This window comes from Haliaeetus leucocephalus, unplaced genomic scaffold (genome assembly GCF_000737465.1).
Source record: "Haliaeetus leucocephalus isolate CR32 unplaced genomic scaffold, Haliaeetus_leucocephalus-4.0 Scaffold162, whole genome shotgun sequence".
In the NCBI taxonomy this organism is placed as follows: Eukaryota; Metazoa; Chordata; class Aves; order Accipitriformes; family Accipitridae; genus Haliaeetus; species Haliaeetus leucocephalus.
This window is the reverse complement of record NW_010972598.1, coordinates 4875741-4891850: the sequence shown is the minus strand read 5'-3', so window position 1 is coordinate 4891850 and position 16110 is coordinate 4875741. Positions and strand designations below refer to the sequence as shown.

General features: G+C 38.8%; 1 protein-coding gene across 1 annotated transcript; it reads right to left on the bottom strand.

Moving 5' to 3' along the window:
* Positions 1-2951: 2951 nt before the first annotated feature.
* On the bottom strand, positions 2952-9343 carry GNG4 (guanine nucleotide binding protein (G protein), gamma 4). Its single transcript, XM_010562635.1, has 2 exons — positions 9248-9343; positions 2952-3080 (listed from the first exon to the last, which is right to left on the bottom strand). The coding sequence occupies exons 1-2, from the start codon at positions 9341-9343 to the stop codon at positions 2952-2954; spliced, it is 225 nt and encodes a 74-aa protein (XP_010560937.1).
* Between the last annotated feature and the right edge of the window lie 6767 nt (positions 9344-16110).

Below are 16110 nucleotides of genomic sequence, written 5' to 3'. Positions count from 1 at the left end.
TCTTGAATAAAGTCATATATTCTTATGTGATCCAAAGCTGTTACAATTATTTTGAACTGCTGATCTTCCAGGTGTGCCACCCCCCCTTCAAATTAGTAATTTGCCAGTAGTATATATTCATTCAAGGAACTGGTAAATAAGGCCCAATGATATTAAAGTTGTCCTGTTTTCCACTAAGGAGTTATGCTTCTACAGTTTAACCTCTTCAGATACATTATAGACATATGCTAAAATAAATATGCAATTTATGGCACTCCATGTGTTTCCTTTTCTTAAAATTAGAAGAATGAAACCATCTTAATAGACAGAAAATTTTTAACCTGATGAAAGAAACCACAAACGTGTGAACCAGATATTAAAAACATAAGAAGTCCAACACATCCACAACTACCTGAAGAAAAATTTTGGAGAAAAACCTTATGTCCAAAACAATGACATTTCCCTCTTCTGAATAGTAACTGAATAGTACTAGATTTTTGTAAATGCAGCTCTTGAAACTACCGATGCTGTGAAATGTTTCAATCTCGGGACCTCATATGCTGATATTAATTGGAAACAGAAAGCAAGCTGTTTGCAATACTGTAATAAGCTGTAGCAATTTTGTTATTTTAGATGGGAATGTTAATGATGAGCCACAAATGCAAGTTCTTACAAAGCCTTTGAGAATAAAGCTGTATGCCCTATATTTCCCTCCCTTGCTGTTCCAGTTAAAACCATACATGCGGAAGGACAAACGAAAATGTTGCCATGGTGATCAGAGCAGTTACCAAATCATGTACAGTGTAGGAAGGATTCCCTAAAGAACCTTATTAAGCATTTTGTTGCTCCTTTTTAACAAATATTTTCAGAAAGCCATTTTTATTTCACTGTCAATGAAATAGCTACTCAGTTAGCTAAAGCCTACTTCTCTACCACCAAAATAAAGCCGAACACACCCTGCATTAAGAAATATTCTTGTTAGAAGTTAGGAATGGGAATCTTAAGCTGAAAAGTTTGAAATAGCAACCAAGGACAAACCTGGCCAAGACAAGACCTGTTCAAGACATTTGAATGTTTTTCAGAATAGGTACTGTGAAGCAGCTCTGTGCCTACTAGACTACCGATGTCTTCAGCTGCCAAATTAAAAGCCAAACCTTTAAATGAAAGCATCCCAAAAGCCTATTGGTTAGAAAGAATATCACAGTTTTTTACAATAATATTACAAGAAGTGAATTAACATGGAGGTTCCGTATGGTGAATGAGCTGGTCGGCAGCAGAACCACAGTCCAAAGCCACCTGCCTCGTGTGACTAGACCGGTAGCTGAATGCAGTTGGGTGCGGCACAATATCCATGTTGATTGGCAAAGAAAACAAGACCGGTATGATGCAGACATCTTGTATTTCCACTGCACAAACCAGTAAAACAAACATTAATGGAAGCTGCTAAAAATAAGCTCAAGCAGGTATGCGCACTTTGGGTTAAATGCAAATGGCTTCATTCACCAAACAGCCCTTTTTTAGCATCTAAATTCAGCATTTAAGAATATCCCAAGGCCCTCAGTTCCTCAGCTAGTCTTTGCCTTGCAGGTATTTAAGATGCTCATGGAATACAAGTTTGTGCGGAGGAAGCATGCCTCATCATGAATAGCTGTTCAGAGCCTTGACTCAGACAGACTAGTGAAGTTCTCCAACAAAACTGCCTCCAACGAAACCTACGTTGGGAGCTGACTTCACAGGCATTTCCAAGGAGTGATATTTCCACTATATTGACACACTGTACCTATGAAGTACTGTAGTGAGGGAACTCTCCTAATGTGTCAGACTAGAGAGGAGCTTTTGCTTTTTTTTGAAGAAGAATTAAAAAAAAACACCCACAAAGTCAACAATGTAACAGTTGTTTCCATCAGATGCCTTGACTGAGCTTAATTTTACTTCATGAAGATGACAGATCAGTCATATTCCACACCTCAATCTTTTCCTCTCACTGCACTTTAAACAAAGTCAAAACAAAAAACCTCCCAGAACCCCCACAAATTACTTGCTGGTAACTTATGACTAATCTGCAGCTTCAAAATATACAAACTCAGCAGCTGTTGATGGCACAGTGGTCTTGCTGCATTGAACAACATTCATTTACCATTACTCCCCATCCCCATAAAATCTTGCTCTCGTGGGCAAAAGCCTGTAGAGAGCTGCTTAGAAAATGTAATCCCCCTCCCTGTATAGATCAGGGCAGAATTTACACCCTCCACAATGACCCTTGGGAATAGCTGATATATTACAGTTCAGTTTACTTTCTAAAATAATTTAAATCATTATTCAAAACAAGATACAAGCAGCCACATTTCTCTACACAGTTTTATTGATGCAGTCCTGGTGTGTAACTATACATCTTCATTTTGTCTGTAGTTACAATGTTGCTTTACAACGATTGTTTTCGTAGTCAAGTTTATTACAGTCTTCACAAAACATATTTATAAACACCACTTACGGTATAAGACTGATCGTTCCAAACATCATAAATCACTGGCATTTCTTCCTACACAGTGCTACTTGAGGAAAGGTCACACTACTCTTTTTAGATATAAATTTGTAAAGGCAAATGAATTAAATTCACCTTCCAAAGAAAATAAGAATGTTAAAAATAGCTTCAGAACTGGTATGACTCATTTAGGTCTCAGAAAAATCTATGACTGGCAAAGATATCTACAATTTGATACTGTACTCGATGCTTCCATTAAGACCAAAAGAATCTTTATGAAGAACTGAAATTAAACTTATACATTAGTCTGAAAGATAAGGATTACCTTGAATTTTTTAGGATTTTTATTTTTTACCAGAAAATGCACTACCTTCTAAAAATATTGTAGTTATAGGCTAAGTATTGAGATCTGAAGAAAAAATGCTAAAACTAAAAGCATGCAACACTGATACCAAATTTTATCAGAAGACATTTTTAATTGAAAACTGACTCAAAGGATAGTACAAAAGAGTTTCTTCTCCCTAAAGGGATTTTCAGATGCAGGCACTGGAATAATAAGGGGATCTTCTGCAATATGAGCATCACAATATGCCAATAAATCTGCTGCAGCCTTGGATACCTAATAGAAGAGAAGAGAGAACTACTGTAACACTTAATTCTGAACCAATCAGCATTGCATAATTATTCTTCATATAACATATGATAATGGAGGCTATCATAGAATAGGAGTAGATTGGTTTATCCCTTAAATTACTAGAAACCACAACTCTCAATTTGTTCTCACTAGGCCTAGTAAACCTTACATATATTTTATTTAACATAGTGACACGAGATGGTATCAATTTATAAGATTCATGTTCAGCTGTTCCACTCCATCAGAAGGAAGGTCAGGAGCATATACTCATTAAAACATGTATATGCTAATGGCCCATAAGCAATAGGGATTCTCCTTGAAGCGTGTGTTTCTGTAGAGGCCGCCTGCTTCAGCTCTTATTCCCAGTCATTGGTTGTAAGGTTTTCCACAAACACTCTCTCTACCCTTTGCTCCTCTGGATGCAAAACAAACAAACAAACATACACACAAAAAGTTCTTTAGGTACATGACCATGGGATTAAAATGAAATGATAAATCAGGAGAAAAATTTGATCATCATGTGTCATAGCTCTCATTTAACTGAAATATTGCTCTTTTCAATGAAGTCAGACTGCTATTTTCTGCTTAGTAAGTTATGGTAAGTAGTACTTTATTCATAACATTAGTTAAAACTTGAACAGTATCTTAATATTTTTATACTTCTAAAATGAACAATTCTAAAGTCTCCAAATTCAGAATGTTGGTTTATGCTTACTGAAAAGTCCTGCAGAAATGTAACAGCGTTTTGGCATACAAGATATTTTGCGTGAAATGAAAAAAGAAATATTAAAACATTTCAGCTGTAGCTGAAACCTTGTAACCTTTGCGTCTTTGTGCCCTAAGAGTATTGGTGACATTAGGCCACCGCGACTCATTTATTTTCTCAAGAATTTAGAATGTATGTAAGAAATATTTTTGTTCTGCTCAGTTAGCAAGATATTTACAACTATCTGTATCTCTTTGCTTTGTTTTCAATATTATGATATTGTGTTTTCAATATTATGATAGTTGAGAAAATGAGATGGGAAGTCTTTACAAAAAAGTCTTTTCTCTGAGCACCATGACAGCTTCTCCCAAGTCAAACACAGAGGTCAGCATGTTTGCACAACTATAGTGAAGAGGAAAACCAAACTGGATTTCTGGTATTTTTCTAGCAGGTGTGTCATCACTGTTAGCTTTAGCTTCCCCACACCCTGCTTGCTTTGGCATGAGTCCAGCCTGTAGTAGGCTTCACATTAGACCTATGAAGTCAATGGGTGTTGAATCAGGATTTGCAAGAAATTTAAATTAACTTCTGGAAGAAAATAACTTTTTTTGTTTTAAAATATCCACTAAAACATGCCTTTGCAGAATGCTTAAGCCCATAAAGTACCTATGGTTCGCATCCCCTTATAGACTATCCTCCTAGCAGAGGAAGGAAGGGTGTTTAGGTCACTTAAAATTAGTTTGCCTTTGAATTGGCCTGTAAGACAAAAGGGTGGGCAGACATGTGAACAACAGATTGCTGGGCCAACACAAAGCAGAAGACTGAGCACTAAACTGAGCAAATCAGCAGAGAGATTCGGAAGGACCACTGCTTCTCAAAAGAGAAGCAGGTCAAACAAAAATGTGTGGAAAATGATGGACTTCAAAGTACAAAGAAGGGATTGTAACTATTTTCAGACATACTTCAATCAGCTACTTGCTAAGCAATGACAAAAGAACGAGGCTTAGGGTGCAAGGGCACTGTCTAGAATAGAGAGGTAGAACAGTAATGAACAAACAGAAAACTTAGGAATCCTATCATATCCCCAGTTTTCATTTAAATTTACTTGTAAATTTTATAAAAGCAGATTCTCCAAAGAAAGGCACAATGTAGACTGACTTATGAAATTCCTATCAGGCCCCAAAAAGATCAAAAGACAGAAAACATACTTTTCTTTGCTAATGACCTATGTGTACCTCAGAAAAGTATAAACTAGCATAGAATGCATCCACTGAAGAGGAGGTTAGCATGTTTCCAGTAATGTTAGGAGGAACGTACCACCACAGCATTTTGGAGAAGTATTTTCAAGTAACGACAATCACCAGTACATTCATTATTATTTAACATACACATTTTCACTTTTCTATTGTCCTTCAAGCTCAGCTGCGTGTCTCAAATTAAGGCAGTTCTATGCTCCGATTAATTTATTAGCTGGTCGTGAACTCTTGCATTCAAACAGAGCAAGTCAAACTCAGAGCCACAGGTGCCCACAAAAAGCTCGATGCCATTTTTAGTGCTACGTCATAATAAATGTTACTGCCATAAAACCTAATGGAGAGCTAGTCTAATTCTCTAGGTCCCAGAGACAGGGTTTATTAAAGATGCCCAGCAGATTTCATCTTCAATTATTAAGCTAGCAAGTTATTTTATTCATGAAACCAACAATTTTTTGAAGTAGGCTAACCCTACAGGAGCAGAGAACCAACACTGGATTTCAACAGTCCAACCTTCCCATAACTATCTTGTTTGTTCCATGTATGGATAAGCAACATCAGCCCAAGTATATTGCTTTTCATTCAATGGAAAAGAAGTACAATTTCAGTCAGCATTCTTAGGAGGGATAAACCTGGTAGTATCATTTTCTAACTGTTTCTCTAGATATTACTGTGCTTTGGCATCATATAACAATAAACAGGATTTTCACTAGCAAAAGCACAACATTCATTTTTGTATCTAACTTGTCCTCTGATGCTGGTAGGAATGCCACAAAGCAGAGCAAGCACTTTCTTCAATGTCATAGTGTTTAAATCACAAATTACTTTGCTTTTAGACAAACCATAGTATGATTTAGTAGAAAACAAACCTGCAACAAGGAACTGAGGAACATGACCACATTTCAGCACATTGTCACAAACTAAACATGTACTAGACCATGTATTTTCATCCTTTAAAAAAAAAAAAAAAAGGTTTGGGGAGGAGAAATCCTTCCATTGGGGTTACAGTAGTTATAAAAGTGAATTATGGCCATTTCTTCACTAAAAGTGGAGTAGCTCAGGCTTGCACAGTGGAATAACGACCACTCACTAAGAGGAGTTAGCTTAGCTGATTGCATTCCAGGAACAACGAAAATATTGGCTCCTGTGGCTGTGAGCAGTGTTGGCAAAATCAGAACTGTTGCCAAAAAAAGAGCAAAATACAACGTTGCCTCCAGCGAGTTTCCTGCTCGGTGTTATTATTCTGAATAACTGTGGCGGAAGACCTCTGCATTGAGCATCGCATTAAGGCTACAACAGAGATGGCTGCTTTAGCATATGTCAGCATGCAGAGGCTGCCTAAGGGCCAATACTGTGGTTTGTTACTATACAAAATAACATGCTGATCATTCTATTTGTGTCATGGAGGGAGTTAAATGAAGGCCACTCGATCACAGCTTTTACTCACCTCTAGGTTTATTTGTAGTGAAATGCTGCTGGACAGTTTCAGAATAGCTTTTATCAAGAATTAAAATAAAAGTGTGTAATTTGAATATTCAAATGAAGCTAACATTTATCATTTCAGCTCTCCTATTGCAGTACAGCTTGGTCTGCAGATTCAAAGTAATTTATACATATTGCAAAAGTGGCTAAAGAAAAAAAAATCAGACTCCAGTTTGATTGATGAATTCTAACAGAAAGTTAACGTTTCATTTTTTTAAATCTTTTAAAGTGCATAGATAGAGGGAATGGAGTATATAGGTATCACGCCAATCTCACATTTTATACAATTATTTTTATTTTGTGTAGTGAAAAATACATCAGGTTGTCAAATTACCAAAAGGGAAAAAAACAACAAAACACTCAACCCTGATGCTTTAAAGAATTAGTCTTCAGGAGGACTGTGGAATTTTACCATTACATTTCAGAATAACAGAGGTGATAAAAACAGCCAAAGTTAGAACATAATCCTGTTAGCTGCACTAATAATTATAAGCTTCAATGACAGGGCAAAATGCTGCAATTACTATGTCATCTGCCTTGTCATGGATTGTGACTAATTACCATCCTTGCTACGACACCCACTCTGCTTATCCTTTACATCTAAAACAAAGAGATTCACACACATTTATTGACAATCCCACTGCTTATGTCCCAACACTATTCAGAACCAGTTAGGAATATTTTCTACTTTCTTAAGAAAAAAGAAAATGGAATAATAACTGATACACCAAGATTCTTAAATGTCAGAGCACTCCTTGCTTTTCTGCCTGCAAAGAGAAGATTAAATAGTGCTTTATTCTGGGGACAACTGTGATAAAGCACCAATATTACCTTTGCTTTCTCAACTTTACTGCTAGCGTCTTTGGAAGACACATTATTCCACCAGTCATGAGGCCACTGTTCATCTGATTTCATTTGCTGTTTCCTGGCTTGGAATCTATGCCTCCTGCTTTCTACTTGCTTCTCCATTATAATTCTAGCTGTTCCTTCTGCGGGGAAGCAAGGCAGGTTCCATTTCCAATCCTTCTGGGATTCTTATGGTTTACAAAAACCCACCACGGTAATACTCCTTCCAGCTACCAATCAATACACCAGTAACTTCATCCTCCCCTTTTAAGCTGTCCTGTTTCTTTCACACCTCAACAGCAAGCTGTCTTTGTGGAACCTCAAAACACTGCATTGGTTGCTGCTCTGACTGGTTATAGGACTTGATTTTTAAATCAGTTGAACAATCCAGAACACGACAGGGAATGGGCAACTAACATACTGCTAACTACAAAATTTTAATTGAGCAGACCCAACTCTGGCTGGTTACAGCAGCTACTGTGCATGGAAAACAAAGTGCCTCTGTAGTAGAAAAATGAGCTGGAACTTCTGATTTCCCTAGTCAATAACAGAGGCACCTTTTTAATGTTAACAATGTGGTCTGGTCTATTATGGGAATAACTGCTATAGCTACTTGCAAAACAGTGTTTAATTAAATTATTTGGAAAGCAGTGATCTTTTGTTAAATGTCTAACTAGTTTAAGCAGATGCAAAACACCAGAAAAAAGGAAATAAGTTATTTTCTCTGACTTTACAGTTATGATCCGAGAACTCAAAATCTCCTGTTGAAACCACTGGAAAGTCTCTTGGTAAATTTTGGCTATACTGAAACACACACTTAACTGTTTGAAGATTAAACGGCAAAGCAGGTCTTGAGGGAATACAAAGCCAACCAACCTTTTCTCACAATCCCTCATATACTTATTCAAAGAAATTCTAGAAATCAAGACATAAACATTTTGCAAATCGTATTTGGTTTATGTTAGCACAGGAACCCTCACAATACTGAAATGCATCAGATTTTCTTCAGTGCCTTTTTGGTCCCAAGCTGTTTTCCAAGGTGAAATAATTGCACTTTCAAGCTATCTGTTTTTTAGGTCTGGCACACTTGCTAATAACTGTGTTCTTTTTAATTAAACTAACTGTAAAAATAGCCTATGTCTTTCTTACATATGTAATTAAAAGCTTTATACATCTAACTAATGAAGCTATTTGCATAACTGAGCTAATGATGTGGTATGTGAAAGTTACCACTGATTATATAAAAGCAAGTACAAGACAATCTACTAAGTATCAACAATTTCAAATTCCAATAAACAGGGCCATATTTTCCCAACCCTTTCCTCTGCCACTCATGCACACCCGTTCCTTCTTGTCAGTGCTGTTGTTTGTGCTACTGCAATATGACGTGATTCAGGGGACTAACCCCATTGAACACTGAAAAGGCAGACCTTCCCTTACTGAAGGAAATAGAAATACCTGTCCCTGTGAACAGGCCTCTATTACGTGATGAATTTGTCAAGATACTATACAAGATAGAAACTACGATTTTCCAAATTCAATGGTCTTACAAGACATTGCTAAAAACTGCAACAAAAGGGAGCAACTGAAATTTCTGTTTTCATAAAAGCAATATTGACTACTCATGTGAACTGCACTAATATTTCTGAATTATAAATACAATCTTTCTAAATAGTGAGTTTATGATCTGATACTATTCATTACTATTCATAGTAACTAATTCACAGTACTGAATATTGTTTCATAGCTTAACACAGATTTTTTTTTTTTATTTCAGCTGATTGAGTCTTTCTGCAATATTAAAAGGAACCTGTACCACACACTAGTGAGTGAATTCAAAATATCAACAATAAGTCTAAGTTTACCTTCATCCTATCCATGTATGCTTCCATTTTTAACTGCTCCACAGCTTTCCTGGCTTGAGATATATTGGTTGTACTGTTTGACACTAGTTCCTTCATTTTGTTTTTCCTAGAAGAGACAAAGTTGAGACAAATTTTAAAATGACAATTTAAAAACACAAATGCAGCAACCAGTGAGAGGACAGTTATCTAAAATATAACCAACCCTTACCCACCACATTAACACTGAGAGGCTGTAGGTCACAAATGCAAACCAGACACCATTTATTTCTGTTCTCTTGTTCAATAGCACCTTATTGCATTACATATTTGCGTCCTCCACTGCCAGTATTCAATCTGAATTCTGCAAACAACACACAAATGCAGAGTACATGGCCATTATTTCAGTGTAGAAATGGTTGCCCTGGTTCAGATTGCCAACGCAGAGCAGCTGTTCACAAACAGGCCTTGCAGCCATTACACAGTTTGGCTCCATACCCCAGTTACACCTAGTAACATGAAAACAAATTCAGAAATATGCGCGATGGAAATGAATGCCACACTGCTCTCACCAAGCATCAGAAAGAAAGAAATTTTTATGATAGAGAATGAGTCAAAATTCTGACTATAGATTTCAGGAGTTTAGAAATTAAGTAACAGATTAGGAAGAAATCATGCAGTGGTTTCCAACTTTTTGCTTACACATCCCCAGTGAAGTCTAAAGATGACTAAAAACCAGTACAGTATACTATACGGTATAGGAATGCATTATTTTTTAAGAGATCTGCAGCTCTTGGGAAGGGACATCTAAGCAAGGTACGTCAGTGTTTGGTTTTCTTGCATTGCTAATCCCTGACGGCTTGAGGGTAAATCAACTTGTTTTCATGCAGTCCTCAGCATTGTTACCAGATTAGTCAAGATGACTACATTTGAACCTTGAATAAACTTAGAACATACACTCCCTAGGTGGTCTGCATGTCAGGAGACCTCGTGCTGACACCATTATACAGTGCTGGTCCAGTACAAGTAATGGTTACTATTTTGAAGTCATTGGAAGTTGGGCTAAGCCTCCATGGAAAGAAAGATAAGATAGGATACAGATGACCTAGACAGGTCCTGGACTAGTTATACTACCTAGTAAGACTAGGTGCTGAGGTTTCAATCAGCCAAAACACTCGCCTATGATCCTGTATATATGGCATGCCACAAGCGCCACCTGAAGCAAGATTAGTCTAGCACCGAGTGTTAGAAACCAATACAAAGTCAGGCAATGCAAAGGACAGAGGGTGTGAGACACAGATGGGACAAAGAAGAAAACACACAAAAGGAGGCATTTTGTATTGCTGCCAAAAGAGTTTTAGGCTCAGGTCTTTCAAAATGAATACTGCCAGCTTATTTCTAGACAAGAAGTGAACACCTAGAACTACACAAATTTCCCTTCTTGAACCTCAACAGTTTACCTGATCCAGTCACTGGGGTATAAGATGCAAACAGGAAATTAAGACAGACACAAGAAATGCTCTTGTAAAAAAAATGAATTGTATGTCCAAATGTCTTAAGCATGTTGGAGTCAACAGAAGTATACAATCCAGAGCACAAAAAGAATGGAGGAGTACTTCTTAACTGCTTTGTTTTCGCAAAACACAGATGTTCAAAGACAAGGCAAAGATAGCTGTTTCTTCTCCTTTCTAAAATTAGTAACTTGTGCTGTAAAATGGGATGGTGGAATACAAATATGACGGTGAAACATGTTCAACGCTAATTTGAAGAAGCAAACCAATCTTTTTCAGCACTTGTATAAGTCTAGGCAGGGGACATGCTACCTTAAAATATATTCATTGTGCCAAATAAAACAAGAGTTTTAATATATGCCAAGACAAAGAACAGGTTTTCTGTACACGTGTGTGTCATTTGAATAGAACACAATTTTCCCCCTTGCATGCACTCTGACAACTAAAATCATGTCAGAACGCAGTAGGTTTTTTTTTTTTTTTTGGTCTTTGTTCACAATCTTTTAACTCATATTCCTCACAGGATTAAATACATGCGGAGGAACTGGCTTTGCATAAAATGCCACACAACGTACAAAAGCCCACAACCGACCAACAGTCTCCAAACAATATTCAGATGTGTTTTGACTTGCAGTGGACAAGCGGAAAGGATACAAGACAGGCACAAGAGCAGGAGGTTCTGAGTTACAGCTCATCTCTGGACTTCCTGTTTGTCTCAACCCCCTAGCTTTTAAGTCTTGACCTATCTACAAAGATAAGAGTAAACACATTTATCTCTGTTTACAAAATGATAGCCCCACAAGTATGAATCATTTAAATTTTGTTATCATCTCCACAGCTAGACTACTAATGACCACAGAGCCAAATAAGTCAAAGCTAAATGAAGTCACAGAGCCATTTCTACATTTGCCACAGCCCAAGCCCAGAGGCAAATTAGAAATCTAATTTTGAATAATACATCTAATTTAAAACTGAAGTAAGAAACTGAAACTCCCTGAACAGTCCAGAGAATTCCAGATCTCCCAAGCTTTTCTGGCAATTCATTCACTCAAACCATAGAAGTTATAAACATTAGAACTAGACAATTTGAACATTCACTGGCTACATTGAAGCTGGCGAGAACACTGTTTCTAGTACTTCCAGCTAGTTTTTAAGTATCTACCGAATAAGAGATTGAGTTAAGACCATAACGGAATTTTGAAAAGGGTATTAGGCACAAAAATGCTTTAAAAAAATCCAAACCATATTTCCAAAACACGCCACAAACATAATATGCCTTTACCTATGTTCCGAAACAGCAAATGGGGAAAATTTTAAAAAAGAAAATATGTATCTTCTCTGGCAAACTATTTCATGGTATCAGAAAACAATTAGAATAAGAGGCTTCATAAAAAGAAATTTTAAAAAGTCTGGCGCTAGGTGTTTTAGCCACTGGAGAAAATTCCACTTATCCCAAGTAAGACGTTTGTTTATACTCTGAAGCACAAACATTTGTTCTGTTCCAAATCCTGCTTCTACCCTGGCCTTTACACACACTTAAATATTTAACTACCCTATTTCTGGAAGTTCTTAGCATCCATTTAAGTATCTAATCTCTTTTTTTCATACAGACAGTTCTGGTTCCAAAACTTTATAAGACGGATTTCTCCTGTTTCACATTTCACTTACGAAGCTACATATACCTCTGCCTTCTCTCAATGTCTGCAAATACATACTGTATTTGCACATCAGTTAGGGCCCTATTACATGTGAAGTGATGTTGACAATGAGAATTGTACTCACTTTCAAACCAGGCTGCAATGAACTGGTCCTCTTTGCAGATAAAGCTTTGGCTGAGAACTGGTTCTGCTCTCCTTAGGACCTGTGATATTCTTTAATAATCTTAAGCTTAATATTCTTTAATGAAATAATACTGTTCCTTAGAAATAAAGCTCCACAGAGAAAAGAAATTTTAATAACAAGAGAGTCTATTACACATCGTCTCCCTGAATGATCATCCCCTGGAATGTGAGGAAGCCTCCTCCCTCAAACACCCTCTCGTCGAGGTGTTTCCTTTGACGCTGCAGCCTGACAAATGGCTCTAACCCTCTCTCCTAAGACAGCTCCTTTTAAACAGTCAAGTATTCTCGAGGCCTTTAGACTCCCGGGAAGGCACAATTAGCTTTGCATTGTATCTGGGGGACAGCCTATGGGATCACAGCACCACAGAATGGGTTCTGTTGGAAGGGACCTTTAAAGGTTATCTAGTTCCACCACCCCTGCAACAAGCAGGGACATCTTCAACTGCATCAGGTTTCTCGGAGCCCCCTCCAGCCTGACATTGAAAGTTTCCAGGGATGGGGGATCTACCACCTCTCTGGGCAATCTGTGCCAGTGTTTCACCACCCTTATCGTACAAAATTTCTTCCTTCTATCTAGTCTAAATCTACCCTCTTTTAGTTTAAAATCATTACTCCTCGTCCTATCGCAACAGGCCCTGCTAAAAAGTTTGTCCCCATCTTTCTTGTAGCCCCCTTTTAGGTACTGGAAGGCTGCTATATGGTCTCCCTGGAGCCTTCTCTTCTCCAGGCTGAACAACTCCAACTCTCTCAGCCTGTCCTCATAGGGGAGGTGCTCCATCCCTCTGATCATCTTTGTGGCCCTCCTCTGGACTCGCTCCAACAGGCCCATGTCTTTCCTGTGCTGAGGACCCCAGAGCTGAACGCAGTACTGCAGGTGGGGTCTCACCAGAGCGGAGTAGTGGGGCAGAATCCCATCCCTCGACCTGCTGGCCACGCTGCTTTTGAAGCTCAAAAGGAATAACTTGTCCCCATCTTTTAAATTACCTGAAGAGCCTTGAACCAGAAATTACTCTGCTGGGTCGCTAATGTTCATTCCTGGTTGTTTTTTCAGCAGCTCTGTATTAAGTTAGATCAATACATATGTACACAGGTCCTGGTAATCTCTGTAGTTACAGTAACTATGTTAGCGATCAGATTCCATGCAATCCACATGTTACTGATGCATGCCAGCGGACTCAGATTATATATGAGCTCATTGATCCACTGTATTCTTATGCAGTGCACTCATTAATCTAGACTCTATTGACTCCTTTCTTTAAGGGGAACACTGATCGTGTTAACAAAGAATAGTGACAGCAGCTACACGGCCTTTTTCAGCCAAGTAGTTTCTGCTGACTGGCACACCATGCTAGCCAGCCGCTTCCTAAAGCATTGCTCCTGAAAGCTGTGCAGCGACAGCCTCCCAGCCAGCTGAATTTTCTGGGGTTTTGGGTATTTTTTACCTCACGTGAACTTTTTCCATTTTCTGGGTGCAGTTAACTCATTTGTGCCAAAGATCTTAATCTCCAGGGCTTATAAAAATGCTCGTGAAGAGCGACTTTTCTTTATTTGTTTTTAGAATGGCACTTCAAAGGCCAACTTATCTTATGATAACCCAGGAAGTTGCATAAATATTTGCAGGTACAGCTTGACCTTGCATAGGGGTAAGAAACGCAACCTATGTTTACCAAACTTTGTAAATGTTAGTAAAATGCAGAAGTCGTCTGAAAATTTGAGTAACATAGAAGCAAAACATAATTTTCAAGCTCTTCAGTATGGATTTCTACAAGCAACAGAGATGAAAAGCTGCACTGCAATTTCCCCCCCTCCGCTTCCAAGTACAACCTTAAAATACCATACCAAAAGAGTGACCTGTAGAACTCAATCTAAAAAGCCCTAAACCCAATCGTTGCCTTCTATTTTCTTTCAGCAGTCCAAAGTGACAGAACTGAAATTACTAGGCTAGAGAACCTCAGGTTCATGACTCTGAAGAACACTTTGCACCAAGCTCTGTACTTCTTGGACCATGCAGCGCAATAGAAATTTAACCCAATCACACAACCAAATCCCAGTGACATTGGCGGGAATCATCCCTGAATAATGACCTGCAAATCAAATTCTAACATTCTAAATTGCAGAAAGATCCCCACATTACATTACTCACTTGCAAACACACCAGGAATATAAACAGCAAAATTTACAGCCTCACAGCTGTTTGATGCCAAACTGGCACATCAAAGGAATTGGGGGGGAAAGTTCTACAGTTGCTAAGGTAAGAGAAGCTTAAGAAATACCCCTGCACTAAGAGCACTAGCTATCTGAGCTAGCATCACTGTTCCATGTGACACAGGTAATTTCCCTTTCATCTGCAGGGCACGAAGGGGATAGGAACGACTGCCCCTGCTATCTCAGTTCTTACTCCCAAGATTTACCACACCTGATGTAGCTCTGTAAACAGAGAGGGAGGCTAAGGAATCCCTTTGCTTTCTCTATCCCATGGCTGCACAAAGAAATAATAGAGAATTACTACAATTTAATACTCCATCCACTAAGGAGAAGAGTAGTAGTACGAGCAGAAATGATTAAAGGCAAGACTATTGTTCACGATAAGGACAGAATATAGTTTTCATTCCATAAATATGGTGACTTCAAAAATAAGTGCTGATCATGTAACTGCAAAACAGCCAAACTTCAACAGCTCAGTTTTCATCTAACATACGTACTATACCCAGTCCACCCGTGAAGTTCCAAAAATTCTTGCCACCATGCCCAAATCTTTTATCCAAAAGATATCACCTCGCTTCTCAACATTTAAAAATCTAAGGCAACAATGGCTAAACCAATGTGACATTTCACAAGGACAATCTTTTTATGCAATATATTTATCGTCGGCATACAAGTTATGGGCACGTACAGTCCAGCAAACCATCAGAGATACAGAAAGTCTAAGACAGAAAGATGAGACCTACCTACTATTTTACCTCTTTGGCAAACTTTAAAAGATAGCTGTGACCTTTTAAAGAAATAGATGGGGAAGTCTGACGATTATTCCACTTAAATCCTGTTTAAAACGTACGTGAACTGAATTGTACCACATAAAGGAGAGAAAACGCCTCCGAGATGCTTGGCTACTTCACTACCCGCGGGACAGAAACGTTTTTCAAGTTGTTATTCCGAGTTTTCTGTCTCGCCGCGCTACCTTAATCGTTTTGCTGTGCAGCAGTTTACAGCACCGCACGTTAATAATTACCGCCAGCAGCAGCCGGGCAGTGAGATTTATTCCTCCGTCAGTGCGAGCCAGTCAGCAGGAAAAGCGGCCGCTTTCTTGCGCCCCGGCAGCGGCCGGCTGGAGGACGGGGCGCAAGGGCGCTGGGCAGAGACCCCCGACCGCCGCTTGTCCAGAGAAGGACGATCCCCCCCCGCCCCCCTGCCCCCCGCCGAAGGCAGCAGCGGCAAACCCCGAAGCCCGAACCTGACTTTTGCCGATACGCGGTAACTCCTCCGGGCGCGGCCGCCGGCGGCCTCGTTTGCCGACAGCCGACGGGACCAACCGGGC

What these genes read in the sequence shown, in the direction of transcription:
- GNG4 (XM_010562635.1), bottom strand. Translation starts at nt 9,343, where the DNA reads ATGAAGGAACTAGTGTCAAACAGTACAACCAATATATCTCAAGCCAGG. An exon ending in CATACATGGATAGGATGAAG is followed by an intron (nt 3,081 to 9,247) that starts GTAAACTTAGAC and finishes CTCTTCTATTAG; the next exon opens with GTATCCAAGGCTGCAGCAGA.